Source organism: Carettochelys insculpta, chromosome 27 (assembly GCF_033958435.1).
Source record: "Carettochelys insculpta isolate YL-2023 chromosome 27, ASM3395843v1, whole genome shotgun sequence".
NCBI lineage: Eukaryota > Metazoa > Chordata > Testudines > Carettochelyidae > Carettochelys > Carettochelys insculpta.
In genome coordinates this window covers 768,390-793,747 of record NC_134163.1, presented here as the reverse complement: position 1 = coordinate 793,747, position 25,358 = coordinate 768,390, and the positions used below count along the sequence as shown (strand labels likewise).

Genomic DNA, 25,358 nt, shown 5'->3' with positions numbered 1-25,358 from the left:
CCCACCATCCTGCCATTTATAACTTTCATTGGAAAGAGAATCTAATCCCCATCAGCCCATGGTAACATCTGGTCCCCATTCTGTGGCATCAAAACCATCAGAGAAAAGGCTGCAGAAGCTCAGGTCCCTGTTTCCCTGTAGGGAGTCACTGGAATGGAAAATACTGAAGGTAGATAAAAAAACATCTGGTCCTGGAGTCCCAAAGTCCCTTTAAGCAGGAAGGGAAAAGGCCCCACTTACTGGTACATTTTGTTTCTGAAAAGAAGAAACACAGAGTGAATGTCAGGGATTCTCCCAGCCCCTGCATGATCGGGTCTCACATCAACTGCTCTAGGGGATGACTAACCCAATAGACAGGGTCTGACCAGCCCCACAGGGGTGGTGCCTGGCTCAGCACAGCATGCAAGGGGTGGGCAGGATGTGGTACACAGACAACCCAGTGCCGCATGACTGGCTGCCAACATGGGCCTTACTAGCAGCCAGTGGAGTTCCACTAGCCTAACTCCTGCAGAACAGAGCTCTGAACCCAGGCAACCATTTCCAGGAGTGAAAGTTAACAGACTTGTTTTCTGCTAACGCTCTGCCAGAGAAGGGACCATCCAGAACCTACCACTCCACCTACAGCTATTGCTGCAGGGCCAGAAGGCAGCAGCCCGTATGTGCCATGGGCGGGCAGCTCATGGGGAAGAAGTGTTACGCTTTCCTACACGTGGTGTCTTTAGGCTCCCTCTTCTCATGCAGATGTATCAGAATGGTGCTGCTGCATTGCTGCTCAAATTGCACCCCACATAGCGCTTTAAGGTAACAGCATCCCATTTGGGGGGCACCTCATTTTCACCCCATGTTCTCAAGCCATCAGTGCACGGCTCTGCCTTCTGGGCGAGACGGCGGGGGAGCAGCCAAAGCTACATCACACCTCTCAGTGCCGCTGCTGTGACCAAGAACCAGAACCACAATGCCCCCACCACCACCAGCCCTTGCTAGGCCCACCCTGTTACAGGAGGGACTAGAGGTGATCAGAGTAGGTCTTCAGTTGTATTTCCACCAACCAGCAGAGCCCTGCCAGGGAGGGTTTTCATTCTCTACCACTGGCAATCTCTCAGGCAGGGGCAGATGTTTGTCCAAAACATTCCCACAGGAATTCTTTTGGGGGTGTCCTGTGGCCAGGTGCTCAGCTCAAAGGAGAGGGTGCCAGTCACCCTGCTGGCCTCGGAAGCTATGAATTCCATTCCTAGCAATAGCAGGCCTGCTCCCAGACCAGTTAATGAAGTCGCTCAGGAGAGGTAGCGTTGCGGGATCAGAATCTTGTATTTGGAAAGCTAATAAAACCCCCATCTAAATACCTCAAGCAGCTCCACTAGGCTGTGTCTTCACCAGGAAGATGTTTTTTCTCCTAGTGTCGACATGGCCTTAATGACAGATCCTGAAATCAAATGCTAAGCTGACACTTACATGTAATCAAAGAGGCCTTTCAAGGCTGCTTCCCATTCTGCTGACGACCTGTTGAAGAAGAGAAGGTTTGAGTATCCTGTGTGGACAGGCAGCCTGTGGGGGTAGAGGGAGGTCAGGGCTTCCCTTCTAGTGGAGGGAAGAGGACCCAACAGGCCCATTAATAAGTTCATCTCTTTAAACAAGACATATTTCCTCTGCCCTCTCTTGGGCAGTCGCTCGTGCTCTCTCTCTCTCTCTCCCTCCCCCCCACCCCCCAGAAAAAAACATAAGCTCCCTACTCGCAGTTATATCCAAAGCAGGTAGGTCGAGAGAAATTACAATTCATGCAGGAGACAGCCTCATAGTGAAAGATTCCTGTAACATACAAGAGTGAAGCTGAAGCGGGAAGCCACCCATCAGACATATTTGCTCTGCAGTAAATTTTATTGGTTGCTGGAATGGTGGGGTGCATGGGGTGAAAGCCCAGGCCCTCTGGAGACCAGGGGAGTTCTGCCTGGAACTATAATGGACCAGGACATCCCCCTGCTGGCACTGTCCTGCTGTTGTGTCTAGATCAGGGGCCTCAACAGGGGGACTGGAAGAGGTGTTTCTGCTTAGGTCTGCCCTGCTCACCCCACGTGGCTACCTGGAAATGGGGGATGGGCTGCAGGGTGGAAAGACCTGAGAACTGCAGATCTAACTAATTAACACCCCCTGTGACCTACCACAGTGACGTTCGCACTCCAGTCTGCCTAGGGAGAGCAGAGAGGGTTCGTTAGGATTGCAGAGCCCTGGCCGTTAAAAGCAGGCACTAAGGACACACCCTACCGTGTTTATCTGGCCCTCAGCACAGCATGCCTCGTACAATTTGCTACACCTTCCCCCCGACCCCACGGGGCTGGGCAGTGCTACTATCCCTGCTAAACAGGCAGGAAACGGCGATCGCGTCTTCATCAAGGAGGTTTGTGGCAGAGCCCAGAACTGACCCTGGCTCTCTCAAGTCTCCAGCTGGTGCCCTAACCACTGAGCCGTGCTCCATCAGTGCTTAGGGGTGAAAACCAAGACTTGCTGTGCTGCCCAGGCTCGTATCGCTCTCCTCCCCTCAAGCGCTGTAATTCCCTCCTTCCTGCTGGAGTCTCACTTGGTGTCAGGCAGGCAGGTCACAGTGCTTCCCTTTTGCAGTACCATGAGGCTCTGCTCAGGCATCTCCCCTCCACATTCCAGGAGGAGATCTCCCTCCTCAGCCCCAGGATCTTCTATGGACTTGCAAAGCTCGCCTGCCTTGACATCTCTGCCCATCCCCCAGCTATCGCCTGAGTCGCAGATACTGCGTTTAGCCACCCCCTCCCCACCATGCGCCAGGGTCTCTGCCTCAATTGCCCTCTCTGGCTGGTAAAACCCCACTCTTCCCACCACACCCCTTCCCTGGTGTGAAGACTCAGCAGCCCATGGAGCAGAGCCACCTTCCTTCAGAACACACATGAACCCATGTTCAGCCTTGTCCTTGGTGCTCTTTTCCACCCCAGGTGCTACCAGCTGGAACCAACCCAAGTGTGCAGCATGCCCAGAGCACAGGGGAAAGGCTCACTTTCAATGATCGCTCTCTGGAGAATCTGGATCTGGTTCTGGAAAACAGCATGAAGGACCTGAGGGAGAACACCTGGAAAATGAGAGTGCGATATATAAGGTCTTTATAGGCAGGGACAGTCATTCACTATGTTTTGTACAGCTCCAAGCACAGCAGAGCTCTGTCCTTAGCAGGTACGTGCTGCAAGCACGTACAAGTCAAATCAACGTTAGAGCTCCACTATAGGGATGTAAAATCCTGTTTAGTTAACTGGCTAAACATAAACTGATTAAACTGGGGGAAGCATGGCTGTGGGGAAGCGCTCTGGGCTGGAGTGGCTCCCCTGTCATGGATGAGGGCTGCTCTAGATGGGCTGGTGCTCCTCTGCCAATGACACACCCAGGCCTGCTGCAAACAAAGGCTACTCCAGCTGGCTGGAATGCGCCTTCCAGCAGTGCTCCCAGGCTGGGCCTGCGGCACATGAGGGCTGCTCCAGATGTGCTGGGTTGCCCCCCCTACCCATGATGACCCCACAGGGCTGGAGCAGCCCCCCATGCATGATGCAAAAGGGGGAGGGCTACTCCAGCCCCCACTGCTTATCCCTAACTGATAACAGTTAACAGGTTATCTGGTAAATGGGTTTAACATCCCCCCTACTCCAGTGGCTCACATAGTCCAGGCTACAATTCATCTTCATTCCTGAATCAATATGACCAACTCTGTGGACTGCAAGCTTTAGAGGTCATCAGAAAGCTTCTCTAGACAAGGCTCAGTCTCAGGTCTTAATTTAAACAGTTACTGTCTCTAGTTCCCGACATGCACACCAACACTAGAACGTGGAAAATATTACTGCATGAAAGTGGTCTAAGCAATTTGGTGTCTCTCCCCAAAAGTGCAGGCTTTAAGCAGCATTCGCACTGCTAGACTAGGTTTGCTTCTGTCAGATCATATGGGAAAAAGCATTCTGCACTTGCTTTGTACAGTAAATTAGAACCTGATTCCACAGACCTTCATACATATGCTTAACTTACTGCCTGTGACTATTCCCACTGCTTTCAGAGAGATTACTCATGGGCTTAGGAACTGAGTGCACACATGATGGCAGCATTTCTTCTGTTGGTTTCTAGCCAGCCATCCAGATCCTAAGCAAAGTACCTTGCATTTCTGCTACATGTGCCCTTCCTTGGCTGCTGAACAGAGCTGTCCCCTTCTCTCTGGACACTTACAAAGCTAGTGAACCTGTGGCACTTGATGGAACTTTACTTTGTTTCATTTCAATTAAACTGTCACTTCTAGTGGTCCAGTTACAACAGTGAAAATGACCAATATTGTCTTACTGTTTCCTTGTGCGCCTCCGTATGTCTGCTGGTCAGTTTTTTGGGACAGGGCTCTTTTCATTCCATGTTTATACAGAGCCTAGCGTGCTTGGCCTAGGTCCAAAGTGCTTTGGCATCTATCTGCTACCATAATACAACTACTACTAAAACTAGAACTTTCCTGCAGACTAATAGATGATTTACGGTAAAGTGCAATAATTTATTCTATCTCCAGTAACCTGAGGGGGGCAAATATGTCTGCACTGCCTCATGTTTGTATTAAAGGTGACCTGCACACACCGGGTTTGTCACTATTTATAATGAAAAGGGGCAGCTAGAACGTTTTAAGAAGGGACGAATTCCTGCTTCTTTTCACCTTTGGCAATGAAAGTTTTGTCATCTTGCTTTCCTAGATAGCAGAAATCACTCAGAAGTGAAACCTGAGGAATTGAGGGGGGGAGTGATTTTTACACAGATAATTTATAACTCCGCTTTCAAAGCTGCTAAAACCGACTTAAGGAATATCTTAAGAAATAACTGGGGGAAAGTGACCTAAAGCTGCCACTTGCAAAACCAGCATCTTCCACAAGTTTTTTAGCAAAACCAAGGAAGGCCATCATGATCTTTCCAGGGTGATAAACCAAACCTTATTGAAAAACACCATTTGGCTGTCTTTGGACACCAGAAATAAAGGAGGATATACAACCATTTTTTTGTTCATCCCTTAAGCATCACCCTGAAAGGATCCCCTTTCGAGGTATAACCCTAATGCTTAGTTTTTAAAAGTCCCTAGTGAAATTACATAGACAACATGGCCCTGATCCCAAGAGGTCTGTGGGAGTTTGGTATTAGACACCTCCCAAGCCCCAACCTTCAGATCCATCCCTCTTCTCCACTAGGCTAGCAGCCGTTCCAAGTCTCCAATCCTTCTGACTGACACATGCCCCCTTTTGCAAGTCTACTCACTTACCTGGTGGGTATGTCCTCTTACTTAAGAGTGCATCAAGTTTCTTGTATACTGTGGCTGCAATTTCATGCAGCTTATCCGGAGCTGGAAATGTAGAAGGGAGAAAAGGAAATCCCATTTTGAGTCCACAAGGTCACTAGAAATGTTGCGCACTTACTTCAGTGGCCACGGCACAGGCTACAGAATCTACAACCGTTGTTTAAAAGTGGTCTATCTGAAACCCAGATATACACTGCGTTTGGGGCTTACGTGATGTGACATGCCTTGTGTGAGCGATCTGTACTGGAGTCAATTTCACCTCAAAACTGCAGCACATTGGGTTTCAGACAAACCCTCCACTTTCCCACCACAGTCAATTCTAGGTGTTCAAAAAGCTGGAGCTAGGCACTTCAAAACCGTGATTTTTTTAAAGATTATACATTTTTTTTTATTATTATTATTTTCCTTCTATTTTCTGAGCCTTTAAGGCACATCCAAAGCACATTTATACAACCACAAGGGCAAGGAGCATACTTTAAAAAAACAACCCAAAGTGAAAGTTGAGATTCTCCCATATTCCTAGGACTCCAGGAGCTGATGCTTTGAGCAAGAACACCAGGAATCCCAGGAACTAGTAAAACTGTTTTATGCATGTGGCATTTATTGAATTAAAGACATGTGATCCAGTCAGGATGCAAATGAAATGCCTAACATAAAGACTATTACAGCAATAAAGACAGGCAATCAGGAATATTTTCACAGAATTACCACTTCTGACTTTCAAAGTTTAGTTTTGTTTTGCCACGTATTTTTAACCTGGCTCATTTTCTTCTGGGAGATTACTTAAGAGCAGGAGGCCATTATTTTGTGGTGACAACATCTTATTCCACTGATAACATCTCTTAATTTAATTAATTACAATTCTTAAGAATAGCCAGCCTTTTCTGGTTCCAAAGAAATGAAAATTACATTGGTGTGGTCACTGGGAAGTAACATTAAAAAACTCATTTTAAAACAGAAATGCTCTGAATGCAAGAATTCATCAAGCAACACTCAGCAGAATTTAAGATTCCAAATTTTCAGTAAACTAGTCTCCCTTTGCACAGCTGGGTGAAATTTCCATATGTGGCTGTTCCTGTTGGATCGGTGCTAATGAAGGGAAGGCCAAAAACAAAAGGCTAAGGGGCAAGGTAAAACAAAACCAGTATCTTTTCTCAAGACATGTTTATTTGCTCCTTGAATTAATGTCCAATGTACTAGTGGTTGGAATAGGGAAAGACTGACATTCGCAATGGCAGGTAAACAGAATGGGGCATGGGGAAAAAGGGAAATGAGATAAAAATAAACGTCAAAAAAGTAGAAGCGTGAACCATAAATCCTGATTGTCCTGTTCATGCTGTGCAGCAGAAGATTACAGCTCCAAAAGTTATGGGCCCACCTCTTCAAAGGCAATGAGGTCTCAACTGGGGAATTATGGCCTTGGGGCGCACAGATATCTTCCAGGGGATACATCAACTCACCTATTTACCTAGTTTTACAACACACTACACTAAAAGCACTAGCAAAGTCAGTACAAACTAAAGTTTCATACAGTGACTTGTTTATATCACTCTATGTACTAGACACTGAAATGTAAATACAATATTTATATTCCAATTACTTTCTTTTATAATTACATGGCAAAAATAAGAAAATAAGCTATTCATCAGTAACAGCACTCTGTGACACTTCTGTAGGTTTTTGTCTGATTCTGTTAGCCAGTCATTTTAAAGTGTGGTGGAACTAGGGGATAAGCAAACAAAAGAGGCTCCTGAAGGGGTTACAGTAATCTGGAAAGAGTGAGAGCCACCGTTCAATAGAAGTCAGGGACCTAAACACCTTTGCGTATCTGGGCAATGAAGCAAAAATTCTACAGTTTCCTTAGTCATCCTACCCTTCCTTCACCTTGTATAATGTAGACTATCTCCAAATAGTATAAATTCCTGCTAGGTCTCACTAGTTTGCAGTAAATTTTCAAGGATTTTTAAGCATTCCAGTCCTACAAGAAGGTTTTTTTGTTTCATGTTGCAATAAGACATTTAGAGTCCCATTCCTTTTTTTCCAAAAATCTCCTTGAAGTCCCAGCAGAACAACCCTGGAAGTTCACCTCCCACGTAAAATGTTGACAGAATTTTGCACAATCTCAACTGTCAGCTCAATTCTGCAGTTTAGGTTTTGCTGTTGTTGTTCTGGTTTGTTTTTTGTTTGTTGTTTTTCTTCCAAATGGGCAGATACTGATCTTTTCCCATCCAGGATCTTTCAAAGGGGGCAAGTTCTCATTTAGGCAAGGTGGCCTTTTGGGTAGACTGGGATGCCCAACCTATGGCTGGAAGGCCACCAACTGCTTATGAGAGCATGTCCTACAGCCCGCAACTGGCTTCAACACAACATACGAACTGGAGATTTATTACTACTCTGTCTTTGGTTTTACATCCTTTAGTTTACACATGTGTAAACAGTTAATATCATATATAGAAAAAAAATCTAACTACATACATACGAAAAAAGCTGAACTTGAAATGTAACTAAGCAACAATGACTTTAAATCTTATTGAATATATTGGATCTGTTTGGTGCACACAAAAATCTTTTGTAGCCCTCCTGTGTGCTAAGGTTGAGCACCACTGGGGGAGACCACTAGACTGGAATTTAGCTTGCCTGCGTGTGCCAGGTTGGACAAGTCAGTTCCTGTGCCTCAGTTTCCCCATCTGTAACATGCGGCTACTGCTACTGACCTTTGCAAAGTGTTTGGCAGGCTACTGATGAAAAGCACACAGGGACTTAGTAGTAATGTTAAGCAGGTGCGTAAGTGTTGGTAGGCTCAGGCCTTTTGATGGTCAACCCCTTGAGTGGCAGCCAAATGGCACGTCCCCAATACAACTAACCCTGACCATTGCTACAGTGTTCGAGAGTCTCCTTTTGCTAGAGAATTTTTTTGCCCCAGAATCTTTGGTCCTTTTACTCGCTGGGAAAGCCACACAGGCTGGCTGCAGCCACACTAGCAAGAGACGTTGAAAGGGGTAATCCCAAGCCATCACTTTGAAGTGAGTCACTTGGAAATGAAGCAACTACACACAAAACATGGTGTGACATTTTGATCTGCAACATCGAACAGCCCCCGCCCGTCATTTCGAAATGGAGCGGCTACACAGCCCAGAGTCTCCTTTTGAAGCAACGGGGCAGGAAATGGCAAGGACAGGGTCAAATGGCCGACAAGCCCTATCTGGAGCACTGGCTAGCTGCCCTCTTAAGGGGCCACTTCCAAACACACACACCCCCCGCCCCTGCCATGCACACGCTGAGGGCTCAGGCTGCTTGCAGCATGGGACCTCCAGCACAGCACCGGCAGAGCCTTGCTCAGTCCCAACCATACAGCCTGCCATGGACCTGCAGCACTTCACTGCTGGGGATGTCCTAGGCACTATCTCCAGCCGGATGGCCATCCTGGCAGCGTCCCACCTCAGGTTCCATACTGCCCACCATGTTGCTGCCCTTCTGCGAGCCCCCCCCCGCAGTGCATCTGGAGCACCCCCTTTCCTGGGCCTGCCAGCATCTCTGGTGGTACCCCACCAGCAAGGAAGGGTGGGACAACATTGTCCTTGAGGAGTGGGATGACAAGCAGTGGCACCGCAAATTCCAGACGACCTGGGCCACCTTCACGGAGCTGTGCCAGTGACTGGCACCAGCACTTCACCACCAGGATACCCGCATGTGGCCTGCACTCCCCTGGAGAAAAGGGTGGCCATCACAGCATGCAAGTCAGCCACCCCAGACAGCAACCGCTCAGTCGGCCACCAATTCGGGGTGGGGAAGGCCACCACTGGGGGGTCATCCTTCATGAGGTGAGTCAGTGGGGCCATGCACCCATGGCAGGTGTCTTGAGGAGGGGGTCCAAGGGAGGGAGCCTCAAGGGGGAGTCTCAAGCGGGGGCCCAGGGATGGGGGGTCCACCCCACACTCACGGGCTCCCATGCCCTCCACCCCATGCAGGTCATCAATGCCATCAACAGGATCCTCCTGTGCTGCTTTATCTGTCTAGGGGACGGGGATGCTGCCATGGCTTGGTTCCAGCAGCTGGGATTCCCCAGCTGCATTGGTGCATTGGACAGCACCCACATCGCCATCCTGGCCCCACCACACAGACGAGGACGTTACATCAGTCGGAAGGGCTACCACTCTGTCATCCTCCAGGCCCTTGTGGATGTCCAAGGATGGTTTACAGACATATGCGTGGGCTGGCTGGGCAGGGCCTACGATGCCCGCATCCTGCAGAACTCATGCCTTGAGCGCAGGATGGCTGATGGCACCTCCGTCTCCCCACAGGAGCTCCTGGTGGAGGATACAACCATGCCCCTGTGTATTGTAGTCAATGCAGCCTACCCTCTCCAGGCCTGCCTAATGCACCCCCACACAGCACATCCCACTGAGAGCCAGGACCGCTACAATGCCAGGAACACGGGGGAGTGGGTGTTCAGGCGTCTGAAGGTGCACTTCAGGTGCCTGGTGACACGCCTGGAGGTAGGCCTCCCCGGAGGGCCTGCAGTCACGGGCACCTGCTGTGCTCTCCACAATCTCACAGACAGCAAGTAGAAGCTCTTCATGGCATGCTGGGCAGCCAAGGTTGTGCTGCACTATGAGCAGCCAGGTGCAGTCCCATGCCACCAAGTACACCAGGATGGGGTGTGTGTGTGAGAGAGGCCCTCCAGGTGGCTTTCACCCAGGGCCCCCTGACCCAGCCCTGGCCCTGGCCCATGCAACGCCCCCTGCACTCCAACACCCACCTCCACTCCACCAGCACCCCCACATGCACGAACTTCCCTCACCAATGCCACCTGAGGCAGAACATGGACACTGTTCAATAAATTTAAACGTTAGTTGTTGAAAAAACATGCTGTTACATGCTATTTACCCTAAATGGCCTCCTCAGGGATTGAACTCACAACCGTGCAGAGCAACCAGGGGGCTGCAGACAGGGGAGTTTAAGAAGGAGTTTGACAGAGGCAGGCCTACCATGGTAAGGAGGACTTGCAACACCTGTGCCAGCACTGCTTCTGTCTCCTCTGCCTGTGCCTGTAGCCAGACAGACTGCCTGACCATGGATGCCTCTACCCAGATCCTGGTGAGGTTTTGCAAGGACTGTGGCTTGCAATTCCCACTTACTGATACCCAGGCTGTGGGGACCATCCAGTGTTAAGGTGCCTGCTGGTGGAATCTCTCAGGCAGCAGGTAGGAGACCTACAGGAGGAGGTGGCTAAGTTGAGGAGTATCCAAATCCACTAGCAATTCCTAGACACTATTCACGTGGAGACAGCTGAGGTAGCCAGCCCAGTACACAGGACTGCTGACATACCACTGGTGGAGGACATGGCTCAGGGTGGACTGCTGGCAGTAGGCAGTGCTCCACCCCTGCTCCGAACCCTCCCATCATGGTGCTAGGAAACCGTTATGCTCTACTTGATACAGGAGACAAGGAATCACCCTGCACAGCAGAGGAGAAGCCTCATAGCCCCCAAGACTGGGAGGTCAGCTGCCACCACTGCGAGGAGGAAACATAGAGTAATGGTGGTCCTAGATTCTCTTCTGAGGGGGATGGAGGCATCCAGCTGTTGCCCTGAGATTTCATCTTGGGAGGAATGCTGCCTGCCGGGGGCCCGTATCCGAGACATTACGGAGGTGTCATCGAGGATTATCCAGCCCTCTGACGACTACCCCATGCTACTCATCCATGTGGGCATTAATAATAATGTGTGGTGTGACCCTGGGCAGATCAAGAGTGACTACAGGGTTCTGGGAGTATGGGCGAGGGAGTTTGGGGCACAGGTGGTGTTCTCTTCAATCCTTCCTGTCAAAGGTAGGGGCCCAGATAAAGACGGGTGCATTCTAGAGGTGAATGCCTGGCTGTGAAAATGGTGTCACCAGGAGGGCTTTGGCTTCCTTGTCCACAGGATGCTATTCCAGGAAGGACTGCTAGGCAGAGATGGCGTTCACCTTTCGAGGAGAGGGAAGACCCTATTTGGACACAGACTGGCTAACCTAGTGAGGAGGGCTTTAAACTAGGTTCAACAGGGATAGGTAAGCAAAGCTCACAGGTAAGTAAAGAAGATGGGGACCTGGGAGATGGGTCGAAAACGGGAGGGAGCACGAGCTATAATGGCAGAGTAAAAGGAGGGTCAGGGCAAAACTGGGAGGCAAGATCAAATCAATATCTTAGATGCCTCTATACAAATGCAAGAAGTATGGGTAATAAGCAGGAAGAACTGGAAGTGCTAATAAATAAATACAACTGTGACATCATTGGCACCACAGAAACTTGGTGGGATAATGATTGGTATGTTGGAATGGAAGGGTACAGCTTGCTCAGCAAGGATAGATGGGGAAAAAGGGAGGTGTTGCCTTATATATTAAAAATGTACACACTTGGACTGAGGCAGAGATGGACACAGGAAACGGATGCATTGAGAGTCTCTGGATTAGGCTAAAAAGGGTGAAAAAAATAAGGGTGATGTCCTGCTAGGAGTCTACTATAGGCCACCTACCCAGGTGGAAGAGATGGATGAGGCTTTTTTTAAAACAACTACCAAAATCATCCAGCACCCAGGATTTGGTGGTGATGGGGGACTTCAACTAGCCAGATACATGTTGGGAAACTAACACAGCAGGCCACAGACTATCCAATAAGTTCTTGGACGGCATTGGAGACAACTTTTTATTTCAGAAGTTGAAAAAGCTAGTGGGAGAAGCTGTCCTAGATTTGATTTTATCAAAGAGGGAGGAACTGATTGAGAATTTGAAAATGGAAGGCAGCTTGGGTGAAAGTGATCATGAATTTATAGAGTTCACAATTCTAAGGAAGGGTAGAAGGGAGAACAGCAAAATAGAGACAATGGTTTTCAGGAAGGCGGATTTTGGTAAACTCAGAGTGCTGGTAGGTGAGGTCTCATGGGAAGCAGGACTGAGGGGAAAAACAACGGAGGAGAATTGGCAGTTTTTCGAAGGGACATTATTAAGGGCCCAAAAGCAAGGTATTCCACTGCGTAAGAAAGATAGAAAATATGGCAAAAGACCGCCTTGGCCTAACTAGGAGATCTTGCACGATCTCAAAATAAAAAAGGAATCACATAAAAAATGGAAACTAGGACAAATTACAAAGGATAAATATAGGCAAACAATACAGGACTGCAGGGGCAAGATTAGAAAGGCAAAGGCACAAAATGAGCTCAAACGTAGCTCAAACTATGTACCCAGAGACACTGAGACCTCATCTGGGGTGAGTGAAGTCTCTGGGTACTACACTAGCTACAGGCATAAAGGGAAACAAGAAGTCTTTTTATAAATACATTAAAAGCAAGAGGAAGACCAAGGATAGGATAGGCCCATTGCTCAGTGATGAGGGAGAAACAGTAACAAGAAACCTGGAAATGGCGGAGATGCTTAATGAGTTCTTTGTTTTGGTCTTCACCGAGAAGTCTGAAGAAAGAATGCCTAACATAGTGAATGTTAGTGGGAAAGGGGTAGGTTTAAAAGATAAAATCAAAAAGGAACAAGTTAAAAAATCACTTAGAAAAGTTAGATATCTGCAAGTCACCAGGGCCTGATGAAACGCATCCTAGAATACTCAAGGAGCTGACAGAGGAGGTATCTGAGCCTTTAGCTGTCATCTTTGGAAAATTATGGGAGACAGGAGAGATTCCAGAAGATTGGAAAAAGGCAATTATAGTGCCCATCTATAAAAAGGGGAATAAGAACAATGCAGGAAACTACAGACCAGTCAGTTTAACTTCTGTGCCAGGAAAGATAATGTAGCAAGTAATTAAGGAAATCATCTGCAAACACTTGGAAGGTGGTAAGGTGATAGGGAACAGCCAGCATGGATTTGTAAAGAACAAATCATGTCAAACCAATCTGATAGCTTCTTTGACAAGATAATGAGCCTTGTGGATAAGGGAGAAGTGGTGGATGTGGTATACCTAGACTTTAGTAAGGTATTTGATACGGTCTCACATGATATTCTTATCAATAAACTAGGCAAATAAAACTTAGATGGGGCTACTAGAAGGTGGATGCAAAACTGGCTGGATAGCCGTACTCAGAGAGTAGTTATTAATGGTTCTGAATCCTGCTGGAAGGGTATAACAAGTGGGGTTCTGCAGGGGTCTGTTTTGAGACCTGTTCTGTTCAATATCTTCATGAATGATTTAGATATTAGTATAGAAAGTACGCTTATTAAGTTTGCAGATGATACCAAGCTACGAGGGGTTGCAACTGCTTTGGAGGAGGATAGGGTCATAATTCAAAATGATTTGGACAAATTGGAGAAATGGTCTGAGGTACACAGGATAAAGTTTAATAAAGACAAAAGCAAAGTGTTCCACTTAGGAAAGAACAATCAGTTTCAAGCATATAGAATGGGAAGTGACTGTCTAGGAAGGAATATGGCAGAAAGGGATCTCGGGGTTATAGTGGACCACAAGCTAAATATGAGTCAACAGTTGAAAAAAAGCAAATATGATTCCAGGGTGCATTAACAGGTGTGTTGTGAGCAAGACAAGAGAAGTCATTCTTCCACTCTACTCTGCACTGGTTAGGCCTCAGTTGGAGTATTGTGTCCAGTTCTGGGCACTGCATTTCAAGAAAGGTGTGGAGAAATTGGAGAGGGTCCAGAAAAGAGCAATAAGAATTATCAAAAGTCTTGAGAACATGACTGAGGAAGTCAGGCTGAATGAAATGGGCTTGTTTAGTTTGGAAAAGAGAAGGTTGAGAGGGACATGATAGAGGTTTTCAGGTATCTAAAAGGGTGTCATAAGGAGCAGGGAGAAAACTTGTTCTTCTTGGCCACTGAGGATAGAACAAGAAGCAATGGGCTTAAACTGCAGCAAGGGAGGTTTAGGTTGGACTTTAGGAAAAAGTTCCTGACTGTCAGGGTAGTCAAACACTGGAATAAATTGCTTAGGGAGGTTGTGGAATCTCCATCCCTGGAGATATTTAAGAACGGGTTAGATAAATCAAAACAAAAAAGCAGTCCAGTAGCACTTTAAAGACTAACAAAATAATTTATTAGGTTAAGAGCTCTCGTGGGACAGACCCACTTCTTCAGATCATAGTCATACCAGAACAGACTCAATATGTAAGGCACAGAGAACCAAAAGTAGTAATCAAGGTTGATAAATCAGAAAAAATACCATCAAGGTGAGCAAATGAGACGGCAGAGGGTCGGATGGGGAGAGGGAAAGTCAAGAATTAAATACTTACCTACACGCTTCTAGCTTCCATCCTGTACACACAACTAGATCCATTGTTCACAGTCAAGCCCTTAGGTACAATAGCATTTGCTCTGATCCTATTGACAGAGTCCGAAAACTTACAAGATCTTTACCAAATATTCATAAACCTGAATTACCTGTCAGGAGAAATAAAAAAAACACATCGACAGGGCCAGACGAATACCCAGACACCAGCTACTCCAGGATAGGCCCCAAAAAGCCCAGAACACCACTGGTCATTACCTACAGCCCCCAACTCAAACCACTGCAAGGCATTATTAAAGACCTACAACATATCCTTAATGAGGATGTCACACTCCAGAAGGCCCTAGGTGACAGGCCTGTTCTCTCCTACAGACAGCCTCCCAGCTTTAGGAGGATTCTCACCAACAACCACAGTCTATACCGCAGGAACACCAGTCCTGGAACTTTTCCTTGCAACAAGGCCTGTTGCCAACTTTGTCCACATAGCTATTCTGGAGATACCACCACTGGACCTAACCAGGTTATTCACAGAATCACAGGCACATTCTTAAGTTCCTCAACTGACATCATATCTGCCATCATGTGCCAACAATGCCCACATCCTTTGTATATTGGACAGACTTCAAACTCTCTTAGACATAGAATTAATGGGCATAAAACAGACATAAAAACACTCCTGATTCATAAACCCATCAGAAAGCACTTTAACAGAGTGGGCCATTATGTTAATGACCTGGAAGTCTGTGTTTTACTGAAGAGGAATTTTCACAACAGTTTGGAAAGAGAGGCTGCTGAACTCTCTTTTATATTCAAATTCAACATATTAACACGTGGTTTGAACCGGGCTGGGAATTTTCCAGCTCATTATAGGGGCTCTTTTGCATACTTGGCTTTATCTAATTCTTGACTCTCGCCTCCCGCCCGCAGCCCCTCTGCTCTCTGATTTGCTCACCTTGATAATATTTTTCTGATTTGTCAACCCTGATCACTATTTTTGATTCTCTGTGCCTTAAATATCGAGTCTGTTGTGGTATGGCTATGGTTTGGAGAAGTGGGTCTGTCTCACAAAAGCTCATCACCTCATAAATTATTTTGTTAGTCTTTAAAATGCTACTGGACTGCTTTTTTGTTTTGATAGTATATAGACTAGCATGGCTCTCTCTCCATTACTAGGTTAGATAAATGTCTATTAGGGATGTTCTAGACAGTACTTGGTCCTGCCACGAAGACAGAGTGCTGAACTCGGTGACCTCTCTAGGGCCCTTCCAGTCCTAGTATTAAGTATGCAACGATTGTATTTATACTGGGAGAGCGGGTGGGGGTGAACTATTTACATTGGGGGGGCCTCTGTCCTCCATGGGGATGGTGGGCCGTGAGCCACGGCAGCCCCTGGTGCCACGACCACCCTGGGTCCAAGGCCCACAGTGGGGCTCGTATGGCGCGGGTAGAAAAGGTTAGGTAGGGCCATGCCAGGGGGTGGCATAGGTTTGGACTCATGGGGAGGGGGGAGTGGTGATGCCAGGGAGGGGATGGGCCCAACTGTCGACAGCCACTGTGCGAGCTCCTCCTGCTCTGCTGTGGTCTTGGTGGCTGGGAGCAGAGCAGTGAGGGTGGGGGGAGCATGAAGGGCATCAGGGCAGAGTGGGGAGCAGGAGGCGTGCAGGGGCAGAGTGGGGAGCAGGAGGCGAGCATGGGCAGGGGAGGTGGCAGGGGCGGTGGGAGCAGGAGGGGAGCATGGGCAGGGGAGGCGGCAGGGGCAGCGTGGGGGAGGGAGCAGGAGGAGAGCATGGGGAGGGGAGCAGGGACAGGGATGGGGGAGTAGGGGGGAGCATAGGCAGGAGGGGAGGGACAAGGGCCAGGGGGGCCACGGGAAAGGACATCCATTGAGTGGGCAGCTGAGCCAGGCAGTTGGCGACGGCCTAGGTGAGGGTGTCCAGGTATCTCGCCACCTGGTCCCAGGCCGCCCACTCCACGGAGAGCCATTCCCACAGCAAGCGGTTCTGCTCCCGCAACGCAGCCATGTGGGCTGCCGCCAGCTCATTGGCCTGGCTGCGGCAGCGAGCCCACCCAGCACGGAGCCGGTCCAGGGGGGTGTCACTTCTTCCCATCCTCAGCCACTGGGGGGCTCCCTGGCACATCCCGGGGGCTGGGGTGGCTCACAGACATGGAGGCTGTGAAGACATAAGGGGAAAGGGTGGTGCCCTGCCAATCATGTGAACGGGTACAGTGGGCCAGTGGCCATGTCCCTGCCACCGTCCCTCCCTGCTTGTGTCGGGGGGCGCTGGGGCAGCCCAGCTGCTGTGGGGTCCGTCCATGCTGGGCTGTTGGCAGGGCTGCTCCGCCCCACACCCTGGCACGTGCCCCACGTGGCTTATCATGGCCTGGTGCAGGGACCCTCCCCGCCGATGGCAATCACGGCCGCATGCCCAGGCCTATGCTAGCTGTGTCGGGGACCACCCCCCCCATGCCTGGGCACCCCGGACCCAGTTCTACCTGAAGGTGCCTCGGGTGCTTCAGGGGAGGCCCGAGCAGAGGTGGCCCAGGTGGTGCCCAGGACACATCCGCTAATGTATAGTGGCCCCTTGTTCCCACCCTTGCCGTCATTGTCCCCATCGTCAGCTGGCAGCTTGCTGCCCGGGATCGGTGGTGCAGTTGAGGGTCCCGGCTGTGGCTCCTCACCCTGCCCTTCTGGCCTTGCGGTGTCCGGGGTCTCCTCCAGTAGGGCAGACTCCCCGGGCCGAGCAGCAGGTGGAGCTCCGTGAAGTAGGAGCAGGTTGCAGGTGCCGCCCCCACAACTGCCAGGCTGTGTCCCTTGCCTTTGCATAGCCCTGCCGCAGCTCTTTTACTTTTGAATCAACCTGGTCAGGGGTCCAGAAGGGATGGCCCTTTGCGGCCAGGCTGTCAGCAAGGCGGGCAAAGATGGCCACATTCCGCTTGTGTCCCTCCATTCACAGCAGGAAATCCTCATACCCCCAGGCAGCCAGCAGGTCCCAGATTTCAGCTTCCAGCCACAGGGTGCCCCTCCTTTTTGGCGGCTGCCTGGGGTCCTGGGGTCCCTGCCGCCTGGTACCTTGGGATCCCTGGGTCTCGCAGGGGTCTTGTCTACTGGCCATGGCTCCAGCTGGATCCCTTTCTGCCATTCTGGGGGGCGCTGACAAGTGTGCAGCTGCAAGTACTTGCTCCTATGGTTGCCACCACACTCACAGCTTCCTGAATGGGGCTTCTGTGTCCCCGGAGCTTTAAGGCACCTGGAGCTGACTGCCATAGAGCTCTGGCTTCTGGCCAAAGAGTCTCTGTGCTCCGTGGAGGGGCTGGCTTCAGGGAGGACTTCTCATTTCAAAATGGAGGCAGGTGGAGTGACTACATATTTCATTTGAAAATCGATAACGAAACGAGGTGTCATTCCCAATACGGGAGTGGAATAACGTCTTCAAAATGAACACCTTTTTATTTCGAAGTTGATTTCGAAATGAGCGATTTGTGTGTACTCACTCAGCTGCTCGTTTCATAATCACCCCTCATTTCAAATTTGCTTTCAAAATGACCGGCTAGTGTGGCCACAGCCGCTGTGTCTACACTAGGAACTTAACTTTGAAATTAACTTCAAAGTTAGGCACTACCTCAAAGAAGCCAGCAGAGAGTCTACACGCATTTTCCCTTACTTCAAAGTTATCTTCAAAGAAGAGAGCCCAACTTCGAAGTCCTTACTCCATTAACAGAAATGGAGTAATGTCCTACTTCGAAGTTAAACTTTGAAGTAGGGAGCATGTAGATACTCACCTTTGAAGTTGCTTACTTCAAAACTGTATTTCAAAGTAAGCAACTTTGAAGTTATTTTTGTAGTGTAGACACATCCACAGAAAGAAAAGATCAAACTGACATGAAAATAAAGGAGCTGGCTCAGATGCAGCCTGGATGGGTGGAACTCCTAGAAGAGGTGCCACTCAGAGCTCACAGAGTCCCTCTCTTACAACTATCTGCCCCTACAAATCACATAGGCTGTATCTACACGGGCACAAAACTTCGAAATAGCCATATTTCGAAGATTACTAATGAGGCGCTGAATTGAATATTCAGCGCCTCATTAGCATTAGGACACATCCGGCCGCGGCGCTTCGAAAGCCCCGCTTTTGAAAGTGCGCAGCTCAGCGCAGCTACACGGGGGTCCTTTTCGAAAGGACCCCGCCCATTTTGAAATCGCCTTATTCTGATCAGTGATCAATTCAGCGCCTCATTAGTAATCTTCGAAATGGCTATTTCAAAAATTTGTGCCCGTGTAGACACACCCACAAAGACATAGTGATGCCAGGCTGCATATAACCACATGCCAAGAATTCTCAGGGCTGCAAGAGTGTGTAGTTTTCGTAGCCAGAGGTTTTCATAACCTCTGACCTGCTCTCACTGGACTAGGGGGCTGTTGAGGCACTTCTCCATAAAGCTAAAGCAATCAGCTTGGTGGGAGAGAAGGTGAGGTGCATTCTGGTCTGTAGCGATACGAAGAGAGATCTTTTCAGAGAACTCATCTTTTACACCCCAAAGTAATATTAGCCCTCTTCACAACTCCATCATACTGTTGATTCATATTTGATTTGTTATCCATTTATAATCCCCAGATTCTTTTCAGCCATACTACTGCCTAGCCAGTTATTCTCTATTTTGAAGTTGCAAATTTGAGTTTTCCTTACTAAGTGTAGCACTTTGCAATTGTCTTTCTTGATTTTTATCTTGTTGATTTCAGACCAACTCTCCAATTTGCCAGGCTCATTCTGAATTCTAATCCTGCTCCCAAAGTGCTAGCAACCCCTCCCAACTTCTTGTCATCCACAAATTTCAGAAGCATCATCTCCACTCCATTGTTCAAGTCATTAATGAAAATACTGAATAGTACTGGATCAAGGACACTCTTTGAGCATGGTCTTTCAGTGTGCCCACTTTGAAATAATTTCACTTCAACTAATTTTCTCTTGTCAAAGGTTCTAAGAAAATCAAGATATACTGAACCAGGAATTATATGCTAACTGGCATGAGATTTTGTCTTTTTCTTAAAGCCCAAGCTTCTGGAGTCCTGGGATAAAAAGAAAATCTGTTTTTTTCTTCTTTTTCCTCCTTCTGTATATCTTTAAGTAAGTTTCTAGCCCTCCTGGTTGGAGAGAGAATTTGGAAAAATCTGACTCCTTCCAAAGGCAAATAAAAAGAACCTAGCATTTTAAAAGCCTTGCAATTTTATGCCAATCTCATCGGGGGAGGGGGTGTTAAATCATGGGTTTGGAACACATGAGGTTCACACTACTGTCGCCCCTGTGCAATTAGATGGGGCCACTCACTGATGGAAGACAGAGACTAAGCAGTTACCTGGGAGAATGGGGATAGGGTCTCTCTTTCTTCTCAGAGGATCTGTGAGGCACTAACTGAGCTCAGGACATAAAGCCAAGGACCCATGTGGGGGTTCCTAGCTTGAGAGCTCAGGTACAGGGGACGGATGGGGCCCAGGGTTCAGCTGACTCAGGACACCGGGAGGGTTGGCTGGCAATCTCCTTTCTGCGGGAGCTATAACGGAGGGTGTCAGGATGGAACCCCAGAAGGTGAGAAGCTGTGGGGGATGGGGGTACCAGGGTAAACTCTCCTGCAATTCCTCAGGGATTTGGGGCATGGGTGGGAGGACTGTGCCTGGGGCTGGGAGCAGAGCCTGGGGGTCATGTAGGGGAATAGCTAGTAGCTGCAGGGTGCTGGTATGGAAGGACAGCAAGTAGGTTTGCAAGGACAGGGGGCAACCAGTGGATTGGCTGAAGGGAGAAGAGGTGTTTAGGAGTCACTTGGGGGCCTCGAGGGAGGCAGAGTCTCCTGTATCACTCAGGGCCCTGGAGGAGTGGCAGGCAGGCTCAAGCAGGAGGAATTGGTGCTGGAACTAGGGGTGCAAGGCGTACTGCAGCACCCCCTGGCTTGAAGTAGTTTCCATTTACAGGTTTTACAGTTTGCTGCAGTGGCTCTCGCAGCTTCACTAGAAAAATTCTTCCAGGACCTCTGCCGGGGGTGTTCCAGGGTCACTCAGAGGCCTGGAGGAGTAGCTGGCAGACAGGCTGAACCAGGTGATCCTGAGGTCACCTGGGGACCAGGACTGGGGCAGGTGGCCTAGATCCAGGGATGTCCTGGGGTCACTTGGGGGCCCAGGGAGGGCAGCTGTACTGATCCAGGGGTCTGGGATCACTCGGAGGATGGGGGGCAGGTGAGCTAATCCAGATGGTCTGGGATTATTAGGGGGCTGGGGGGCAGGTGAGCTGATCCAGGGGGTCTGGGATCACTCAGGATGTGGGAAGGCAGGTGAGCTGATCTGTGGAAATCCTGGGGTCACTAGTGGGAATGGGAGGCAGGCAGGCTGATTGGGGAAAGGTCCCAGGATCACTCAGGGGCTGGTGATTGGAGGCAGGCTGACCGGAAGGCTGGGGTCACTCAGGGACTCATAGGGGCCTGGGGAACTGATTGGGGGGCTGAGCAGAGGGAAATGGGAGTCCGGGGGGGCGGGGTGGGGGGCTAGGGTAACTCAGGGAGCTGATGAGAGACTGGGGGGGCTGATCAGGGGCTGGGGTTACTCAGGGGGCTGACGGAGGGTTCAGGGAGGTGATTGGGGAGCTGGGGTTACCCGGGGGTGACAAAGGGCCTGGGGAGCTGATCAGGGAGCTGGGGTTACTTGGGGAGCTAACAGGGCACTTGGGGAGGTGATCAGGGGGCTGGGGTTACTTGGGGTTGACAGGGGTCCCGGGGGGGCTGATTGGGGGCTGGGGTTATTTGGGGAGCTTACAAGGGGCTCTGGGAGCTGATCAGAGGGCTGGGGTCATTCGGGGGTGGTGATGGAGCAGTGGGGGAGCCAGCCAGGGGGCTGGGGTCACTCGAGGGTGACAGGGGGCCCAACAGGCTGGCCAGGGGGCTGGGGTCACTCAGGGTGATGGCAGAGAGATGGGGGGCTGGGGTCACTTGGGGGGTGACAGGGGGTGGGGTCACTCAGGGTGAGGGGGCCTGGCAGGGAGACGGGGAGGTGGGGTCCCTCAAGGTGATGGGGGGGCTAATCGGGGGGGGGGGGCTGAGGTCACTCAGGATGACAGGGGGTTAGGGTCACTCAGGGTGATGGGCAGGGCTAGGGTTACTAGGGGTAAAGGAGCCAGGAGGGAGTGACGGGAGAGTGGGGTCACTCGGGGTTGACATGGAGAGATGGAGGGGTGGAGTCACTCAGGGGGTGATGGGGCCCGAGGGGTGAAAGGGGGCTGGGGTCACTCAGTGGGTGATGGGGCCCGGGGTGCTGAGCAGGGGGCTGGTGTTACTCGGTGGGATGATGGGGGGCTGATGGAGGGTGGGGTCACTCAGGATGATGGGGCCCAGGGGGCCGGCCAGGGGACTGGGGTCACTCAGGATCATGGGGCCCGGGGGGCTGGGGTCATTCGGAGGGTGATGGGGGGATGACAGGGGTGCGATCACTCAGGGTGACAGGGCCCGGAGGCAGTGGCAGCGGGCTGGGATCACTCGGGGGGGGGGGGTGACAGAGGGTGGGGTCACTCGGGGCGATGGGGCCTGAGGAGTGATGGGGGCTGGGGTCACTTGGTGGAGACAGGGGGTGGGGTCACTCAGGGTGACAGGGGGTGACAGGGATGGGGTCATTTGGGGTGATGGGGGAGGGGTCACTGGGGTGACGGGGTGCTGGGGTCACTCGGGGGTGACAGGGGGTTAGGGTCACTCGGGGTGATGGGTGGGGTCACTCAGAGCATGATGGGGAGCTGACAGAGGGTGGGGTCACTCGGGGTCACTTGGGGTGACAAGGGTGATGGGGGTGGGGTCACTCGGGGCCCTGGGGGGGGGATGGTGGTGGGGTCACTCGGTGGGAGTGACAGGCAGCTGGGATCACTCGGGGAGGTTGGGGGGTGATGGGGGTGGGGTCACTCGGGGGGCCCGGGGGGAGTCACAAGGGCTGGAATCACTTGGGGGCTGATGGAGGGAGGGGTCACTCGGGGGTGACGGGATCACTTCGGGTTGACGGGGGGGTGGGATCAGTCAGGGGGCCCAGGGTGGTACGGGTGGGCTGGGATCACTCAGGGGTGACGAGGGTAGGATCATTCGGGGTCACTCTGGGGTGGGACGGGGGGCTGGGATCACTCGGGGGGCCCAGGGTGGGATGGGGGCAAGATCACTCGGGGGGCGGGGATCACTCAGGGGTAGCGGGGGGTGGTATCACTCGTGGGTGACGGGGGGTGACAGGGATGGGGTCATTTGGGGTGATGGGGGAGGGGTCACTGGGGTGACTTGGGCTGATGGGGTGCTGGGGTCACTCGGGGAGGTTGGGGGGTGATGGGGGTGGGGTCACTCGGGGGGCCCGGGGGGAGTGACAGGGGCTGGGATCACTCGGGGGTGACGAGATCACTCGGGGTTGACGGGGGGTGGGATCACTCAGGGGGCCCAGGGTGGGACGAGGGGGCTGGGATCACTCGGGGGTGACGAAGGTAGGATCAGTCGGGTCACTCTGGGGTGACGGGGGTGAGATCACTCGGGGGGCGGGGCCCGGGGGCGCTCCCCTCACTCACGGATCTCGGCCGGGACGCTGAGGCGCAGCCCCCGCACCGTGTCCCCGGCCCAGCCCCGCAGGCGCCGCTCCGCGGCCGGCACGTCGCCGAGCCCCCAGGACTTGCGGCTGAGGCGGGGCGGGAAGGCGGCGAAACGCGCGGCAAAGGCCGGGTCACAGTGCAGGCAGCCCCGGGCCGCGCCCAGCGCCAGAGCCAGCCACGCGCCGGCCAACCGCCACGCCGCTGCCATGGCAACGCCGCGCGTCACACAGCGGGGCGGGGCGGGGCGGGGCGCGGCCCGGGGGGCGGGGCGATCTCGCGTGATGGTGGGGGTGGGCTGAACTGGGCAATAGGCAGTGGCTGGGGAGGTGGTTTGGTGGGGACTGGGGGATGATGGGGTGGGCTGAACTGGGCAATAGGCAGTGGCTGGGGAGGTGGTTTGGTGGGGACTCGGGGATGGTGGGGTGAGGGAACTGGGCAATAGGCAGTGGCTGGGGAGGTGGTTTGGTGGGGACTGGGGGATGATGGGGTGGGCTGAACTGGGCAATAGGCAGTGGCTGGGGAGATGGTTTGGTGGGGACTGGGGGATGATGGGGGTGGGCTGAACTGGGCAATAGGCAGTGGCTGGGGAGGTGGTTTGGTTTGGGACTGGGGGATGGTGGGGTGGGCTGAACTGGGCAATAGGCAGTGGCTGGGGAGGTGGTTTGGTGGGGACTGGGGGATGATGGGGTGGGCTGAACTGGGCAATAGGCAGTGGCTGGGGAGATGGTTTGGTGGGGACTGGGGGATGATGGGGGTGGGCTGAACTGGGCAATAGGCAGTGGCTGGGGAGGTGGTTTGGTTTGGGACTGGGGGATGGTGGGGTGGGCTGAACTGGGCAATAGGCAGTGGCTGGGGAGGTGGTTTGGTGGGGACTGGGGGATGATGGGGGTGGGGGAACTGGGCAATAGGCAGTGGCTGGGGAGGTGGTTTGGTTTGGGACTGGGGGATGGTGGGGTGGGCTGAACTGGGCAATAGGCAGTGGCTGGGGAGGTGGTTTGGGACTGGGGGATGATGGGGGTGGGCTGAACTGGGCAATAGGCAGTGGCTGGGGAGGTGGTTTGGTGGGGACTGGGGGATGGTGGGGTGGTGGGAACTGGGCAATAGGCAGTGGCTGGGGAGGTGGTTTGGTGGGGACTGGGGGATGATGGGGTGGGGGAACTGGGCAATAGGCAGTGGCTGGGGAGGTGGTTTGGTGGGGGGATGGTGGGGTGGGGGAACTGGGCAATAGGCAGTGGCTGGGGAGGTGGTTTGGTTTGGGACTGGGGGATGATGGGGGTGGGCTGAACTGGGCAATAGGCAGTGGCTGGGGAGGTGGTTTGGTGGGGACTGGGGGATGATGGGGTGGGCTGAACTGGGCAATAGGCAGTGGCTGGGGAGGTGGTTTGGTGTGGGACTGGGGGATGGTGGGGGTGGGCTGAACTGGGCAATAGGCAGTGGCTGGGGAGGTGGTTTGGTGGGGACTGGGGGATGATGGGGTGGGCTGAACTGGGCAATAGGCAGTGGCTGGGGAGGTGGTTTGGTGGGGACTGGGGGATGGTGGGGTGGTGGGAACTGGGCAATAGGCAGTGGCTGGGGAGGTGGTTTGGTGGGGACTGGGGGATGGTGGGGTGGGCTGAACTGGGCAATAGGCAGTGGCTGGGGAGGTGGTTTGGTGGGGACTGGGGGATGGTGGGGGTGGGGGAACTGGGCAATAGGCAGTGGCTGGGGAGGTGGTTTGGTGGGGACTGGGGGATGATGGGGTGGGCTGAACTGGGCAATAGGCAGTGGCTGGGGAGGTGGTTTGGTGGGGACTGGGGGATGGTGGGGGTGGGGGAACTGGGCAATAGGCAGTGGCTGGGGAGGTGGTTTGGTTTGGGACTGGGGGATGATGGGGTGGGCTGAACTGGGCAATAGGCAGTGGCTGGGGAGGTGGTTTGGTGGGGACTGGGGGATGGTGGGGTGGTGGGAACTGGGCAATAGGCAGTGGCTGGGGAGGTGGTTTGGTGGGGACTGGGGGATGGTGGGGGTGGGGGAACTGGGCAATAGGCAGTGGCTGGGGAGGTGGTTTGGTGGGGACTGGGGGATGGTGGGGTGGTGGGAACTGGGCAATAGGCAGTGGCTGGGGAGGTGGTTTGGTGGGGACTCGGGGATGGTGGGGTGGGCTGAACTGGGCAATAGGCAGTGGCTGGGGAGGTGGTTTGGTGGGGACTGGGGGATGATGGGGTGGGCTGAACTGGGCAATAGGTAGTGG

General features: G+C 52.1%; 1 protein-coding gene across 1 annotated transcript in view; it reads right to left on the bottom strand.

The window, feature by feature from the left end:
* The window catches only part of IZUMO4 (IZUMO family member 4), a 35,351-nt gene extending 12,015 nt beyond the window's left edge, over positions 1-23,336 (bottom strand). The window contains exons 1-7 of the mRNA XM_074978628.1: positions 23,108-23,336; positions 5,285-5,365; positions 3,020-3,091; positions 2,157-2,183; positions 1,731-1,806; positions 1,453-1,500; positions 241-255 (exon numbers count right to left, since the gene is read on the bottom strand). Coding sequence (XP_074834729.1) covers positions 241-255; positions 1,453-1,500; positions 1,731-1,806; positions 2,157-2,183; positions 3,020-3,091; positions 5,285-5,365; positions 23,108-23,336 — 548 coding nt within the window. The remainder of the gene's footprint in view (positions 1-240; positions 256-1,452; positions 1,501-1,730; positions 1,807-2,156; positions 2,184-3,019; positions 3,092-5,284; positions 5,366-23,107) is intronic.
* Between the last annotated feature and the right edge of the window lie 2,022 nt (positions 23,337-25,358).